This window comes from Ranitomeya variabilis, chromosome 4 (genome assembly GCF_051348905.1).
Source record: "Ranitomeya variabilis isolate aRanVar5 chromosome 4, aRanVar5.hap1, whole genome shotgun sequence".
NCBI lineage: Eukaryota > Metazoa > Chordata > Amphibia > Anura > Dendrobatidae > Ranitomeya > Ranitomeya variabilis.
In genome coordinates, this window is record NC_135235.1 from 10,483,209 (window position 1) to 10,498,487 (window position 15,279).

Here is a 15,279-nt window from a genome sequence, read left to right on the forward strand (position 1 = left end):
AGGCTTCCAAGCTTTTCCCTTTTTCCTCCATACGTAACAATGGTCATTATGCCCAAAAAGTTCAATTTTAGTTTCATCAGACAACAGGACGTCTCCAGAAATTGTCTTTATTCCTGTGTGCATTTACAAATATGAATCCGGCTTTTTTATGTTTCTTTTGGAGTAATGGCTTCTTCCTGGCAGAATGGCCTTTCAGCCCATGTTGATACAGTACTCGTTTCTCTGTGGACAGTGACACAATCTTACCAGCTTCCACCATCATCTTCACAAGTTCTTTTGCTTTTGTACTTGGGTCGATATGCATATGTCTTCCCAAAGCACGTTCATCTCTGGGACACAGAACCCATCTCCTTCCTGAGCGGTATATTGGCTGGACATTCCCATCTTGTTTGTCCTTGTGTATAATTGTTTGTACAGATGGACAAGGCACCTACAGGTATTTTGAAACTGTACCCAAGGATGAGCCAGACTTGTGCAAGTCCACAATTCTCTTCGTGATATCTTGGCTGATTTATTGAGACTTTCCCATGATGCTACACAAAGAAGCAGCGTGTTTCAGATGTGCATTAAAATACATCCACAGGTGTGTCTCTAATTAACTCAGATGTTCCAAAAAAATCTGAAGCTTCGAAACACATGACCTCATCATATGGGCAGTCCAGAATTGTTTAAAGGCATAGTCATCTTAGTGTGTGGAAACTTTTGATATATGTACAAGAATATAACTGCTATAAGGGTATGTTTCCACGGTCAGGATTGGCTCAGTATTTGTTCAGGATTTGCAGGTGAAATCTGCATCTGAGGTCACTGGCAGGTCACCTGCGTTTTTTATGTGTTTTTTTCCCATATGCATTTTTTTTTGTCACTTGAAATAAAGCTTATTGGAAGTTGGCTTCTGGGCAGGAAAAAAAAAAAGTGATTTCCTGTTTGCAGATGGGGTACGTGCACACAGTCAGTAAACGCTGCAGGTTGGGCGCTGCGTACATCTGCAGCGTCCAACCCGCAGCGTCCAGATGTTACAGCATAGTGAATGGGATTTCTTGAAATCCCATCTCCACTATGCGTTCAGAGACACAGGCGGCAGACCTGCGTATATGCACATGCGGCACGTCTTTCCAGACCGCAGCATGTCTATTTACGATACGGAGACGCTCAGTCCCCACAGCATATATTTCCCATAGACAATCATTACATGAGGTAAAACCGCATCTAATTATTAGTCGCATGCGTAATAACTGCGGGAATTAATTTATATATGTCGAATCTTGTGTCACATCTGGAAGTACGTGACAGGCCGGGGTCACACTTGCGAGTGTGATGCGAGAAACTCACATGAGTGTCTCACATCAACACCTGTTGCTGCCGCTGGCACTCGGGACCGACGTGTGCGACTGCATAGAAATACATGCAGCTGCGTACGCCGGTGCCGGGTGTGGATGCGAAAGACTCACGCGAGTTTCTCACATCACACTCTCAAGTGTGACACCGGCCACACAGGAATATGTAATGTCCTTTCTTTTTTTTTTTCTTTTTTTTACTAAATTTAAAAAAAAAAAATGACGTGGGCTTCTGCGCAATTTTTCAAACTAGCAGAGGGAAAGCCACCAACTGGGGGCCGATGTTTATAGCCTGGGAAGGGGTTAATACCCATGGATCTTCCCAGGCTAGTAATATCAGCTCACAGCTGTATACTTTTTAAAATAGGAGGACCCCCCAAAAAATGTTGTGGGGTCCCCTTATCTACTATATAATTTTCAAAGGGTCACTTCCGTCTGTCCTTCTGTCTGTCTGTCACGGATATTCATTCATCGCAGCCTCTGTCTGTCATGGAAATCCAAGTCGCTAATTGGTCGTGGCAAAACGGCCACGACCAATCAGCGACGGGCACAGTCCGGCGGCAAAATGGCCACTCCTTACTCCCCGCAGCCAGTGCCCGCTCCATACTCCCCTCCAGTCAGCGCTCACACAGGGTTAATGGCAGCGGTAACGGACCGCGTTATGCCGCGGGTAACGCACTCCATTACCGCTGCCATTAACCCTGTGTGACCAACTTTTTACTATTGATGCAGCCTATGTGACATCAATAAATAAAAGATCTAATGTTAAAAATAATTAAAAAAATAGTTATGTACTCACCGTCCGTTGGCCCCTCGTATCCAGAACCAGCCTTTCCCGCTCCTCGCAACGCTCCGGTAACCGCTCCATGCATTGCGGTCTCGCGAGATGATGACGTAGCGGTCTCGTGAGACCGCTACATCATCATCTCGCGAGACCGCAATGCACTCTTGGGACCGGAGCGCGCAAGGAGCATCGGTAACCGCTTCGCCTGGATCCGGGGCCAACAGAAGGTGAGTATAGAACTATTTTTTATTTTAGTTCTTTTTTTTTTAACAGGGATATGATGCCCACATTGCTATATACTGCGTGGGCTGTGCAATATAGTATGTGGGCTGTGCAATATAGTACGTGGGCTGTGCAATATACTACGTGGGCTGTGCTATATACTACGTGGGCTGTGCTATATACTACGTGGGCTGTGCAATATACTACATGGGCTGTGTTATACACTACGTGGCCTGTGTTAAACACTACGTGGGCTGTGTTATACACTACGTGGGCTGTGTTATATACTGGGTGTGTGGGCTGTTATATAATACGTGAGCTGTGTTATATGCTACGTGGGCTGTTATAAACTACGTGGCTGTGTTATATGCTATGTGGGCTGTTATACACTCCGTGGGCTGTGCTATATACTCCTTGGCTGTGCTATATACTACGTGGCTGTGTCATATACTACGTGGCTGTGTTATATACTACGTGGCTGTGCTATATACTCCGTGGGCTGTGCTATATACTCCGTGGGCTGTGCTATATACTCCGTGGCTGTGCAATATACTACGTGGCTGTGCTATTTACTACATGGGCTGTTATATACTACATGTCCGGCAGCGAACAATCAGCGACAGGCGCAGTCCGGCCACGAATTGGCGCGGGATTTGAACCACGCTTTGCTAATTGGTCGCGGCCGGCCGAATCCTGTGTATTCTATGTATTATTCTAAAATCTTCATAAATAAACTACACACATATTCTAGAATACCCGATGCGTGCGAATCGGGCTACCATCTAGTAATTAATAACCAGCAAAGGCTAGACAGACAGCTGCGGGCTGATATTAATAGCCTAGGAAGGGACCATGGATATTACCCCCCCCCCCCTCGGCTACAAACACCAGCTCACAGCCACCCCAGATATGGCGCATCTCTAAGAGGTGCCAATTCCGGCACTTAGCCTCGCTCTTCCCACTTGCCCTGTAGTGGTGGCAAGTGGGGTAATAGTTTGGGGGTTAATGTCACCTTTGTATTGTAAAAGGTGACATCAAGCCCAGCTTAGCAATGGAGAGACGTCCATAAGACGCCTATCCATTACTAATCCTATAGTTGTTACAGGTTAAATAAAGACACAGCCAGAATAAAGTCTTGTAATGAAATAAAACACTACACAGTTTTCCCATCTTTGTTTTGCTAATTCCCAGAATCCCTCGATTTCCTGCAAAAAAATAAAATAATAAACCAACACAAATACTCCCTGTTCCGACGTAGTCCTTAATAACAAGTGTCCCACGACGAGTCCAGCTCTGCTACATCTGGGTGCCTGACATGATATAGCAGAGCTTGTAGATGATCGCGAGAGATAACTCTCCGGTGGTCATCTGCACTGCAGTCCTCACAATCAGCTGATTGGGAGAACCAGCCTAGTGACCGGAGGTAACCCCGGTGGTCACATGCAAGGCACTTCTCGCGGTGAACTCAATCATCACGAGAACTGCAGTGGACACGGACTTCTGGCAGTCACAAGGTAAGAGATTATTTAAATTAGTTCACATGCATAGTAAGCTGCGTTTCCGCAGTTATTACGCATATGAGTAATATTTTTTACCACATCTAATGATAGTCAATGGGAAATTTACGCTGCGGGGATGGAGCGTTTCCACATCATAAATAGACATGCTGCAGTCTTTAAAGACGCACCGCATGTCTGTCTCCGCAGGTCTGCCGCCTGCATCTTCGAACGCATAGTGGACATGGGATTTCATGAAATCCCCTCCACTATACTGTAACATCTGGACGCAGCGTCAAACCCGCAGCGTTTCCTGTCCGTGGAAACATACCCTAATACTGCCTTTATGTACAAGAATATAACTACTATAATACTGCTGCTATGGATAAGGATATATATTTGGTTATTTGTACAAGTAGACTATTTTATAATCCCCCAATGCTCACCTAATTCTCTTTAGTAAAGACTATGAAAATTAGCAGTAAATATAAACGTCCATGTCTCTAGAGCTGTATGGCAGATTTAAGATACAGAAAAATAAAGATTACTGAGAAGAGCAGCTTTAATCAAATAATTGATAAATAGCCAGATTTCGTCTGGTGGAATGTCATTTTAGCAGTTTTACTGACATCTTTGATGTGAGTTATTTCTTTCCGCTTTTCATGTTGGGTCGTTACAATCCCACGACCTCTTTGTGTTCTCTGACCTCGCATTTCTTTTTCGGTCCTGACTCCTTTGCTATCATTACTGTGTGTCAGTCTCATTCACTGTCAATGTTTGATGATCTTTCTTGTCAAATTCTAAGTAAATCCTAAAAGCATTGCTCGCTGATTTGGACAATCCTCTGTGAGCTGCACAAATCCAAGTTCTGTCCTGTCTCACAGCTTGGATTACAATGACACATTGTTAGGAAACCTTCATCTGTGAGAATTCCTAGGTCGGTATGGAGTTTTCTCACGTGATGCAAATGATGATTCTCCTATTTGGTGACAGCAAGCAGCTCTATTAACATGTTGATAAATTCACAGTGCAGGTATATGAGAGCCGTGCAAGACTGCGTTCTAAATAAGGGGTTTAAGGCAGAGAACTACCTAGGTGCTCATCGCTTGATTGCTCCTCATGAAGTGCCGCTCGCGAGGTGCCGCTCACGAGGTGCCGCTCACTAGGTGCCTCCTAGGTGCCGCTCACGAGGTGCCGCTCACTAGGTGCCTCCTAGGTGCAGCTCACGAGGTGCCGCTCACTAGGTGCCTCCTAGGTGCCGCTCACGAGGTGCCGCTCACTAGGTGCCTCCTAGGTGCAGCTCACGAGGTGCCGCTCACGAGGTGCCGCTCACTAGGTGCCTCCTAGGTGCAGCTCACGAGGTGCCGCTCACGAGGTGCCGCTCACTAGGTGCCTCCTAGGTGCAGCTCACGAGGTGCCGCTCACGAGGTGCCGCTCACGAGGTGCCTCCTAGGTGCTGCTCACTAGATGCCGCTCACTAGGTGCCTCCTAGGTGCCGCTCACGAGGTGCCGCTCACGAGGTGCCGCTCACTAGGTGCCTCCTAGGTGCTGCTCACGAGGTGCCGCTCACTAGGTGCCTCCTAGGTGCTGCTCACGAGGTGCCGCTCACGAGGTGCCGCTCACGAGGTGCCGCTCACGAGGTGCCCCTCACGAGGTGCCCCTCACGAGGTGCCTCCTAGGTGCTGCTCACGAGGTGCCCCTCAGTATTTGCCCCTCACTATTTGCTCCTCACTAGGTAGTACTAGTGGTGTCTCTACATAATGTAGCACCCTCTAATGGATAGTCTGTGCAATTAGTGGTGCATTCTAGCTCTCTATATATACCGTACTTTAATTAAGGGGTTGATATTGACAGAAGAGGCCGCTGTGTAAGAAAAGTATATGGTCTGTTTGTGTCCAATAGGTCCTCAGTATGTTCCCTGTATGTTGTGTCTGTGATGGAGTCTACATGCAGCTTTGGAGGTGAAAGTGGCCCCTTTACCTGTTGGGCCCTTGTGTGGCTGCACCAGTATCTCCACTTCTGTGTTTTAGGCCATGTTTATACATTCAGTATTTGGTCAGTATTTTATATCAGTATAAGTGTTTGAAACTGTTAAACTGTAAAGCGCTGCGGAATATGTTGGCGCTATATAAATAATGATTGTTATTATTATTATTATCATCAGTATTTGTAGCCAAAACCAGGAGAGGAACAATCAGAAGAAAAGCCTAATAGAAACACGTTTGTCTATTAATTCAGAGGCAAGAAACCTGTGCGAACCGTCCTTCTCAGTCAGCTGGTTTGTTACAGTGTTTCATTCTAGGCAATCCCCGGTAAGATAAGCGCAGCTGCGGCACAAGCCTATTTCCTGCCGGGATTGTTACAATGTATCTATATTACAGTATTTGTAAGCCAAATCTAGAACTGAGAGCTCCCTCCTGCATTTCTCACCCACTCCTGGTGTGTACAGGGAAGGTGTGTGACGTGCAGGCTGGAGTTTGGCCCCTGGTGTGGCAGCCGTGGAGGAATGCCCAGCACTGGGTGAAGGCAGCAGTGGCCCAGCACTGGGTGGAGGCAGCAGTGGAGGAATGCCCAGCACTGGGTGGAGGCAGCAGTGGCCCAGCACTGGGTGGAGGCAGCAGTGGAGGAATGCCCAGCACTGGGTGGAGGCAGCAGTGGCCCAGCACTGGGTGGAGGCAGCAGTGGAGGAATGCCCAGCATTGGGTGGAGGCAGCAGTGGCCCAGCACTGGGTGGAGGCAGCAGTGGAGGAATGCCCAGCACTGGGTGGAGGCAGCAGTGGCCCAGCACTGGGTGGAGGCAGCAGTGGAGGAATGCCCAGCACTGGGTGGAGGCAGCAGCGGCCCAGCACTGGGTGGAGGCAGCAGCGGCCCAGCACTGGGTGGAGGCAGCAGCGGCCCAGCACTGGGTGGAGGCAGCAGTGGCCCAGCACTGGGTGGAGGCAGCAGTGGAGGAATGCCCAGCACTGGGTGGAGGCAGCAGTGGCCCAGCACTGGGTGGAGGCAGCAGTGGCCCAGCACTGGGTGGAGGCAGCAGTGGAGGAATGCCCAGCACTGGGTGGAGGCAGCAGTGGCCCAGCACTGGGTGGAGGCAGCAGTGGCCCAGCACTGGGTGGAGGCAGCAGTGGCCCAGCACTGGGTGGAGGCAGCAGTGGCCCAGTACTGGGTGGAGGCAGCAGTGGCCCAGTACTGGGTGGAGGCAGCAGTGGAGGAATGCCCAGTACTGGGTGGAGGCAGCAGTGGCCCAGCACTGGGTGGAGGCAGCAGTGGCCCAGCACTGGGTGGAGGCAGCAGTGGCCCAGCACTGGGTGGAGGCAGCAGTGGAGGAATGCCCAGCACTGGGTGGAGGCAGCAGTGGCCCAGCACTGGGTGGAGGCAGCAGTGGCCCAGCACTGGGTGGAGGCAGCAGTGGCCCAGCACTGGGTGGAGGCAGCAGTGGAGGAATGCCCAGCACTGGGTGGAGGCAGCAGTGGCCCAGCACTGGGTGGAGGCAGCAGTGGCCCAGCACTGGGTGGAGGCAGCAGTGGAGGAATGCCCAGCACTGGGTGGAGGCAGCAGTGGCCCAGCACTGGGTGGAGGCAGCAGTGGCCCAGTACTGGGTGGAGGCAGCAGTGGAGGAATGCCCAGTACTGGGTGGAGGCAGCAGTGGCCCAGCACTGGGTGGAGGCAGCAGTGGCCCAGCACTGGGTGGAGGCAGCAGTGGAGGAATGCCCAGCACTGGGTGGAGGCAGCAGTGGCCCAGCACTGGGTGGAGGCAGCAGTGGCCCAGTACTGGGTGGAGGCAGCAGTGGCCCAGTACTGGGTGGAGGCAGCAGTGGAGGAATGCCCAGTACTGGGTGGAGGCAGCAGTGGCCCAGCACTGGGTGGAGGCAGCAGTGGCTCAGCACTGGGTGGAGGCAGCAGTGGCTCAGCACTGGGTGGAGGCAGCAGTGGCTCAGCACTGGGTGGAGGCAGCAGTGGCTCAGCACTGGGTGGAGGCAGCAGTGGCCCAGCACTGGGTGGAGGCAGCCGGCTCTGGAATGCTCCATGTGTCCCCAGCAGCTGCAGCAGCAGAGCAGAGTCCGCAGAGCAGCAGCGATCACTGGGCTCCAGGTCTGTCCCTGCTCCGACCAGAGAACACCCTGTGTCCGGGGAAGAGGCCGCCGTCATGGTGAAAGACGAAACAGGTAATTCTCAGCCATCAGCTGACTGCCAGCAACCTCCAGCACAGAGAAGTGATCAATATCTAACATGAGTCCTGGGAACTCTTCACTATTGTGCCATACTGGTGGTCACCCAACTTTCCCAGGAACAGATGCGTTCTCTCAATTAGAGGGGAAAGTTTGCTTCGCATTTATCAGATGATTGTGAGGACCCCCAATGAGCTGAGGTTACCCCTGCAAGAAAGTGACCCCCACAGAGCCACTGATCTGTGTAGTTCAGCCGACTGTGTAGTTCTTCCAGATTAGGGGTCTCCTATGTCAGCCCCCTGTAAGAAATTGTCCCGTATTAAAGACTCTGCTCTTTACAAGAGAATTTGCCTTTCTTTATTAGTTACTGTTCAGTTAAACGTTTGCTGTTCTGTTCATTTATTGTTTGCTCTGATATTTCATTTTAATAATCAGTATTTTTTTACACTGATTTCCTCAGGTTAGAAGATCACTATATGAAGTGTAAAATATTGACGGTTCCTAACACTGATACATTGTTGGTGTTCTGTAGATGAAGCGCTGATGGTTTTTTTCCTCCTATTTGTGGGGAGTAGATATGAGGGATGGCGGTGCACATAGCGGGGATGCTCACGTTACAGCAGCTGGGCTCACACGTGTTGGGGCCCCTGTGTTGTGTGGACCCTCCATGTGTTGTGTGGACCCTCCATGTGTCGCCGGAGCTTCTGTAGGGGAATGTTTTCTTCTTGTTCTATGTCAGGAATTTTCCCTGTACAAAGCATCAGGGAGGAAAAGTGGAAACTGACAACCTCCTCTGTAAATACAGTTGACTGTGGCCCCTGTGTCAGGAGTGAAACCATTTGTCCTGGGTCTGCATCCACCCCGGGTTGTGTTTTCTCTTGAATTAATGCAGCTCTGTCTGATAGACATGGGTCTCCTTACAGTCTTTGTGGATGATTTATTTTTATGGTCTTGTGTTTGTTGGAGTTTTGTAAGCTTCAGAATGACAAAATCAATGTGCAGCAAATCAAAGGGGTCTTTGTGCATAGCTGGGTAGACTTGCCACTCATGAGCCATGGCGAGCTGGGTCAGGAACGCTGTGATGGCTACATCTACATTGCTTGTCACTCAGCTTTCCCATAATGGAATAAAAGCACACCTGATAAGAGTTAATAAGATGCGAGAAAACTCAATATGGAAATGTTCATTAGAAAGACTTTTCAAAAGTTCAGAATATTTATTACAATGAGAACAAAACCAAGTTCCCATTATGTCGCTGCCACTTGGAGACACATGGCCATTCACGCGGTGACGTAAAACCACATTAGAGCTGCAACCTGAGTGTTTTTCTATGGACAAACATAACAGCAGGTGACCTTGTGACTGGCGCAAACAAGTGACTGTCTGCGTCTCTTGGAGGCACATTGTCATCTGCCGTGGGTTTACATTGTCATCTCAGAAGATACTTTGTCATCTATGAGGAGTTGAACTCCCTTTATCAGAGGTTACATTGTTATGTATTGCTGGTTGTCATTTATCAGGGATTACACTGGAATCTATCGGGGTTATAGCCTCATATTTTAGGTTGCATTACAGTCTGATGGGATAGATTGTCTTCTCTGAGCGACATTGACATCTACTGTATCAGGGTTCAGTATCCTCTAGATGCGGGGAGGACATGTTACATTTTCATCTGTCAGGGATATTACATTGTCATCAGGTGCAGGGGTTACAATTGCATCCGGATCGGTCCCTATAACTATTAAACACCTCTGATAGTTGAAGATTTTGCATTAAGACCCATAAGTTTCAAGTTGGTGATCGACATTGATCAAGTTATACCTTCTGTAGATTACATTGTCATCTAATCAGATATATTCTTATATATTGTATTCTCCATAGACATCTGTAGTAGATTCTCATCAAGGGCAGGTTACATTGTCATCTATCAGGGCTTAGACTTGTATCTGTGGGTATGCTGTCATCTACCGGGGCTTAGACTTGTATCTGTGGGGTACGCTGTCACCTACCGGGGCTTAGACTTGTATCTGTGGGGTACGCTGTCATCTACCAGAGTTTAGACTTGTATCTGTGGGGTACGCTGTCATCTATCAGAGCTTAGACTTGTATATGTGGGGTACGCTGTCATCTATCAGGGCTTAGACTTGTATCTGTGGGGTACGCCGTCATCTACCAGAGCTTAGACTTGTATCTGTGGGGTGCGCTGTCATCTATCAGAGCTTAGACTTGTATCTGTGGGGTGTGCTGTCATCTATCAGGGCTTAGACTTGTATCTGTGGGGTACGCTGTCATATATCAGGGCTTAGACTTGTACCTGTGGGGTACGCTGTCACCTACCGGGGCTTAGACTTGTATCTGTGGGGTACGCTGTCATCTACCAGAGTTTAGACTTGTATCTGTGGGGTACGCTGTCATCTATCAGAGCTTAGACTTGTATATGTGGGGTACGCTGTCATCTATCAGGGCTTAGACTTGTATCTGTGGGGTACGCCGTCATCTATCAGAGCTTAGACTTGTATCTGTGGGGTACGCTGTCATCTATCAGGGCTTAGACTTGTATCTGTGGGGTACGCTGTCATCTATCAGGGCTTAGACTTGTATCTGTGGGGTACGCCGTCATCTACCAGAGCTTAGACTTGTATCTGTGGGGTACGCTGTCATCTATCAGAGCTTAGACTTGTATCTGTGGGGTGCGCTGTCATCTATCAGAGCTTAGACTTGTATCTGTGGGGTATGCTGTCATCTATCAGGGCTTAGACTTGTATCTGTGGGGTACGCCGTCATCTACCAGAGCTTAGACTTGTATCTGTGGGGTACGCTGTCATCTACCAGAGCTTAGACTTGTATATGTGGGGTGCGCTGTCATCTATCAGAGCTTAGACTTGTATATGTGGGGTGCGCTGTCATCTATCAGAGCTTAGACTTGTATCTGTGGGGTGCGCTGTCATCTATCAGAGCTTAGACTTGTATCTGTGGGGTGCGCTGTCATCTATCAGAGCTTAGACTTGTATCTGTGGGGTACGCCGTCATCTACCAGACCTTAGACTTGTATCTGTGGGGTGCGCTGTCATCTATCAGGGCTTAGACTTGTATCTGTGGGGTATGCTGTCATCTATCAGGGCTTAGACTTGTATCTGTGGGGTACGCCTTCATGTATCAGGGCTTAGACTTGTATCTGTGGGGTACGCTGTCATCTATCAGAGCTTAGACTTCTATCTGTGGGGTACGCTGTCATCTACCGGGGCTTAGACTTGTATCTGTGGGGTACGCTGTCATCTACCGGGGCTTAGTCTGTGGGGTATGCTGTCATCTATCAGGGCTTAGACTTGTATCTGTGGGATATGCTGTCATCTATCAGGGCTTAGACTTGTATCTGTGGGGTGCGCTGTCATCTATCAGAGCTTAGACTTGTATCTGTGGGGTATGCTGTCATCTATCAGGGCTTAGACTTGTATCTGTGGGGTACGCTGTCATCTATTGGGGCTTAGACTTGTATCTGTGGGGTATGCTGTCATCTATCGGGGCTTAGACTTGTATCTGTGGGGTACGCTGTCATCTACCGGGGCTTAGTCTGTGGGGTATGCTGTCATCTATCAGGGCTTAGACTTGTATCTGTGGGATATGCTGTCATCTATCAGGGCTTAGACTTGTATCTGTGGGGTGCGCTGTCATCTATCAGAGCTTAGACTTGTATCTGTGGGGTATGCTGTCATCTATCAGGGCTTAGACTTGTATCTGTGGGGTACGCTGTCATCTATCGGGGCTTAGACTTGTATCTGTGGGGTATGCTGTCATCTATCGGGGCTTAGACTTGTATCTGTGGGGTACGCTGTCATCTACCGGGGCTTAGTCTGTGGGGTATGCTGTCATCTATCAGGGCTTAGACTTGTATCTGTGGGATATGCTGTCATCTATCAGGGCTTAGACTTGTATCTGTGGGGTGCGCTGTCATCTATCAGAGCTTAGACTTGTATCTGTGGGGTATGCTGTCATCTATCAGAGCTTAGACTTGTATCTGTGGGGTACGCTGTCATCTATCGGGGCTTAGACTTCTATCTGTGGGGTACGCTGTCATCTACCAGAGCTTAGACTTGTATCTGTGGGGTATGCTGTCATCTATCGGGGCTTAGACTTGTATCTGTGGGGTGCGCTGTCATCTATCAGAGCTTAGACTTGTATCTGTGGGGTATGCTGTCATCTATCGGGGCTTAGACTTGTATCTGTGGGGTACGCCTTCATGTATCAGGGCTTAGACTTCTATCTGTGGGGTACGCTGTCATCCATCAGGGCTTAGACTTGTATCTGTGGGGTACGCTGTCATCTATCAGGGCTTAGACTTGTATCTGTGGGGTACGCCGTCATGTATCAGGGCTTAGACTTCTATCTGTGGTGTACACTGTCATCTATTAGGGCTTAGACTTGTATCTGTGGGGTACGCTGTCATCTATTAGGGCTTAGACTTGTATCTGTGGGGTACGCTGTCATCTATTAGGGCTTAGACTTGTATCTGTGGGGTACGCTGTCATCTATCAGGGCTTAGACTTGTATCTGTGGGGTATGCTGTCATCTATCGGGGCTTAGACTTCTATCTGTGGGGTACGCTGTCATCTATCAGGGCTTAGACTTGTATCTGTGGGGTGCGCTGTCATCTATCAGGGCTTAGACTTGTATCTGTGGGGTACGCTGTCATCTACCGGGGCTTAGACTTGTATCTGTGGGGTACGCCTTCATGTATCAGGGCTTAGACTTCTATCTGTGGGGTACGCTGTCATCCATCAGGGCTTAGACTTGTATCTGTGGGGTACGCTGTCATCTATCAGGGCTTAGACTTGTATCTGTGGGGTACGCCGTCATGTATCAGGGCTTAGACTTCTATCTGTGGGGTACGCTGTCATCTATTAGGGCTTAGACTTGTATCTGTGGGGTACGCTGTCATCTATTAGGGCTTAGACTTGTATCTGTGGGGTACGCTGTCATCTATCAGGGCTTAGACTTGTATCTGTGGGGTACGCCGTCATGTATCAGGGCTTAGACTTCTATCTGTGGGGTACGCTGTCATCTATTAGGGCTTAGACTTGTATCTGTGGGGTACGCTGTCATCTATTAGGGCTTAGACTTGTATCTGTGGGGTACGCTGTCATCTATCAGGGCTTAGACTTGTATCTGTGGGGTACGCTGTCATCTACCGGGGCTTAGACTTCTATCTGTGGGGTATGCTGTCATCTATTAGGGCTTAGACTTGTATCTGTGGGGTACGCTGTCATCTATTAGGGCTTAGACTTGTATCTGTGGGGTACGCTGTCATCTATCAGGGCTTAGACTTGTATCTGTGGGGTATGCTGTCATCTATCGGGGCTTAGACTTCTATCTGTGGGGTACGCTGTCATCTATCAGGGCTTAGACTTGTATCTGTGGGGTGCGCTGTCATCTATCAGGGCTTAGACTTGTATCTGTGGGGTACGCTGTCATCTACCGGGGCTTAGACTTGTATCTGTGGGGTACGCCTTCATGTATCAGGGCTTAGACTTCTATCTGTGGGGTACGCTGTCATCCATCAGGGCTTAGACTTGTATCTGTGGGGTACGCTGTCATCTATCAGGGCTTAGACTTGTATCTGTGGGGTACGCCGTCATGTATCAGGGCTTAGACTTCTATCTGTGGGGTACGCTGTCATCTATTAGGGGTTGCATTGTCATGTATCCGGTTACATTCTGCTTGATGCCGGGTTATATTGTCTTCTGTCTCGGGAAACGTTGCCATCCTTTGTAGGTTACATTGTTGTCTGTCAGGGTTTGCATTGTCATCTATGGACGGTTACATTGTTGCTTCCCAGTGTCCCTCTCTTGCAGTTTCCAGGGCTCGGTGCCCAGTGATGGTGCCAGGCGCTGGTATCTGTGTAGGGCAGAGTGACAGATGAGTGATTTCTGAATCAGTGTGTGGTGATAACATTCCAGCTGGATTATTGCCGCTGTTTATGAAGTGGGTGCGTTGCTGCGGCTGCGCTGTCGTGTGTCACCTTTGCACTTTCTCCTTGTTGATAAATACCTGACAATGAACTTGAGTTTTCCTTGCACCCCGGTGGCTGATAAGAGGAAGCTCTATGCTGCACCCACCCTCCATCCTCCTGCCCCCGGGTGGTGGTGCGCAGACACGTAGAAGCTCCCGTCACATGTTTGTACGGGCTGCAGCGGGCGCCGGATTAATAGAGGGACTAATAATTGGACAATGTTTGATGATAACTCGATAAGGGGAGATGATAGAAAGTCCCACACTTCTACCTCCAACCAGCGCAGACAATAGGGAGGTTCCCCTTTAGGAAAGGGGGTCAGTTTGGAGAATTCCAACTCTCCAGATATTGGGGTTATGCAGTCATGACTGAAAGTGTTGGCACCCTTGAAATTGTTCCAGAAAAGGAAGTATTTCTCCCCCAAAATTATTGAAATTACACACGTTTTGTTATACACAGGTTTATTACCTTTGTGTGTATTGGAACATCCCCCCCCAAAAAAAACAGCAATAAAAGGCAAATTGGACATAATTTTGCACAAAACTCCAAAAGTAGGTTGTACAAAATTGTTTAGCACCCTCAACTTAAGGTACCGTCACACAGTACCATTTTAATCGCTACGACGGCACGATCCGAGACGTCGCAGCGATCGTATGATTATCGCTCCAGCGTCGTAGACTGCGGTCACACGTTGCAATCACGGCGCTGGAGCGATGCCGAAGTCCCCGGTAACCAGGGTAAACATCGGGTAACTAAGCGCAGGGCCGCGCTTAGTAACCCGATGTTTACCGTGGTTACCAGCGTAAACGTAAAAAAAACAAACAGTACATACTTACATTCCGGTGTCTGTCCCCCGGCGTTCTGCTTCTCTCCACTGTGTAAGCAGCAGAGCCGGAAAGCACAGCGGTGACGTCAGACGTCACCACTGTGCTCGCTTTCCGGCTGGCAGGCGCTCACACAGTGCAGAGAAGCTGAGACGCCGGGGACAGACACCGGAATGTGAGTATGTAGTGTTTGTTTTTTTTACGTTTACGCTGGTAACCACGGTAAACATCGGGTTACTAAGCGCGGCCCTGCGCTTAGTTACCCGATGTTTACCCTGGTTACAAGCGAACACATCGCTGGATCGGTGTCACACACAACGATCCAGCGATGTCAGCGGGTGATCAAGCGACGAAAGAAAGTTCCATACGATCTGCTACGACGTACGATTCTCAGCAGGATCCCTGATCGCTGCTGCGTGTCAGACACTGCGATATCGTATGGA

The 15,279-nt window shown here is 49.1% G+C and overlaps 1 protein-coding gene across 2 annotated transcripts in view; it reads left to right on the forward strand.

Moving 5' to 3' along the window:
• Positions 1–15,279, forward strand: part of ABLIM1 (actin binding LIM protein 1) — a 333,708-nt gene that overhangs the window by 89,601 nt on the left and 228,828 nt on the right. Inside the window, exon 1 of one of the 2 annotated variants that reach the window (XM_077257934.1) lies at positions 7,812–8,002. The exons of the other annotated variant lie outside the window; for it this stretch is intronic. Within the exon in view, the coding sequence (XP_077114049.1) occupies positions 7,984–8,002 (19 nt within the window). The 5' untranslated portion in view covers positions 7,812–7,983. Of the gene's footprint in view, positions 1–7,811; positions 8,003–15,279 lie in introns of those variants that run through there. 2 annotated transcript variants of the gene reach the window in all.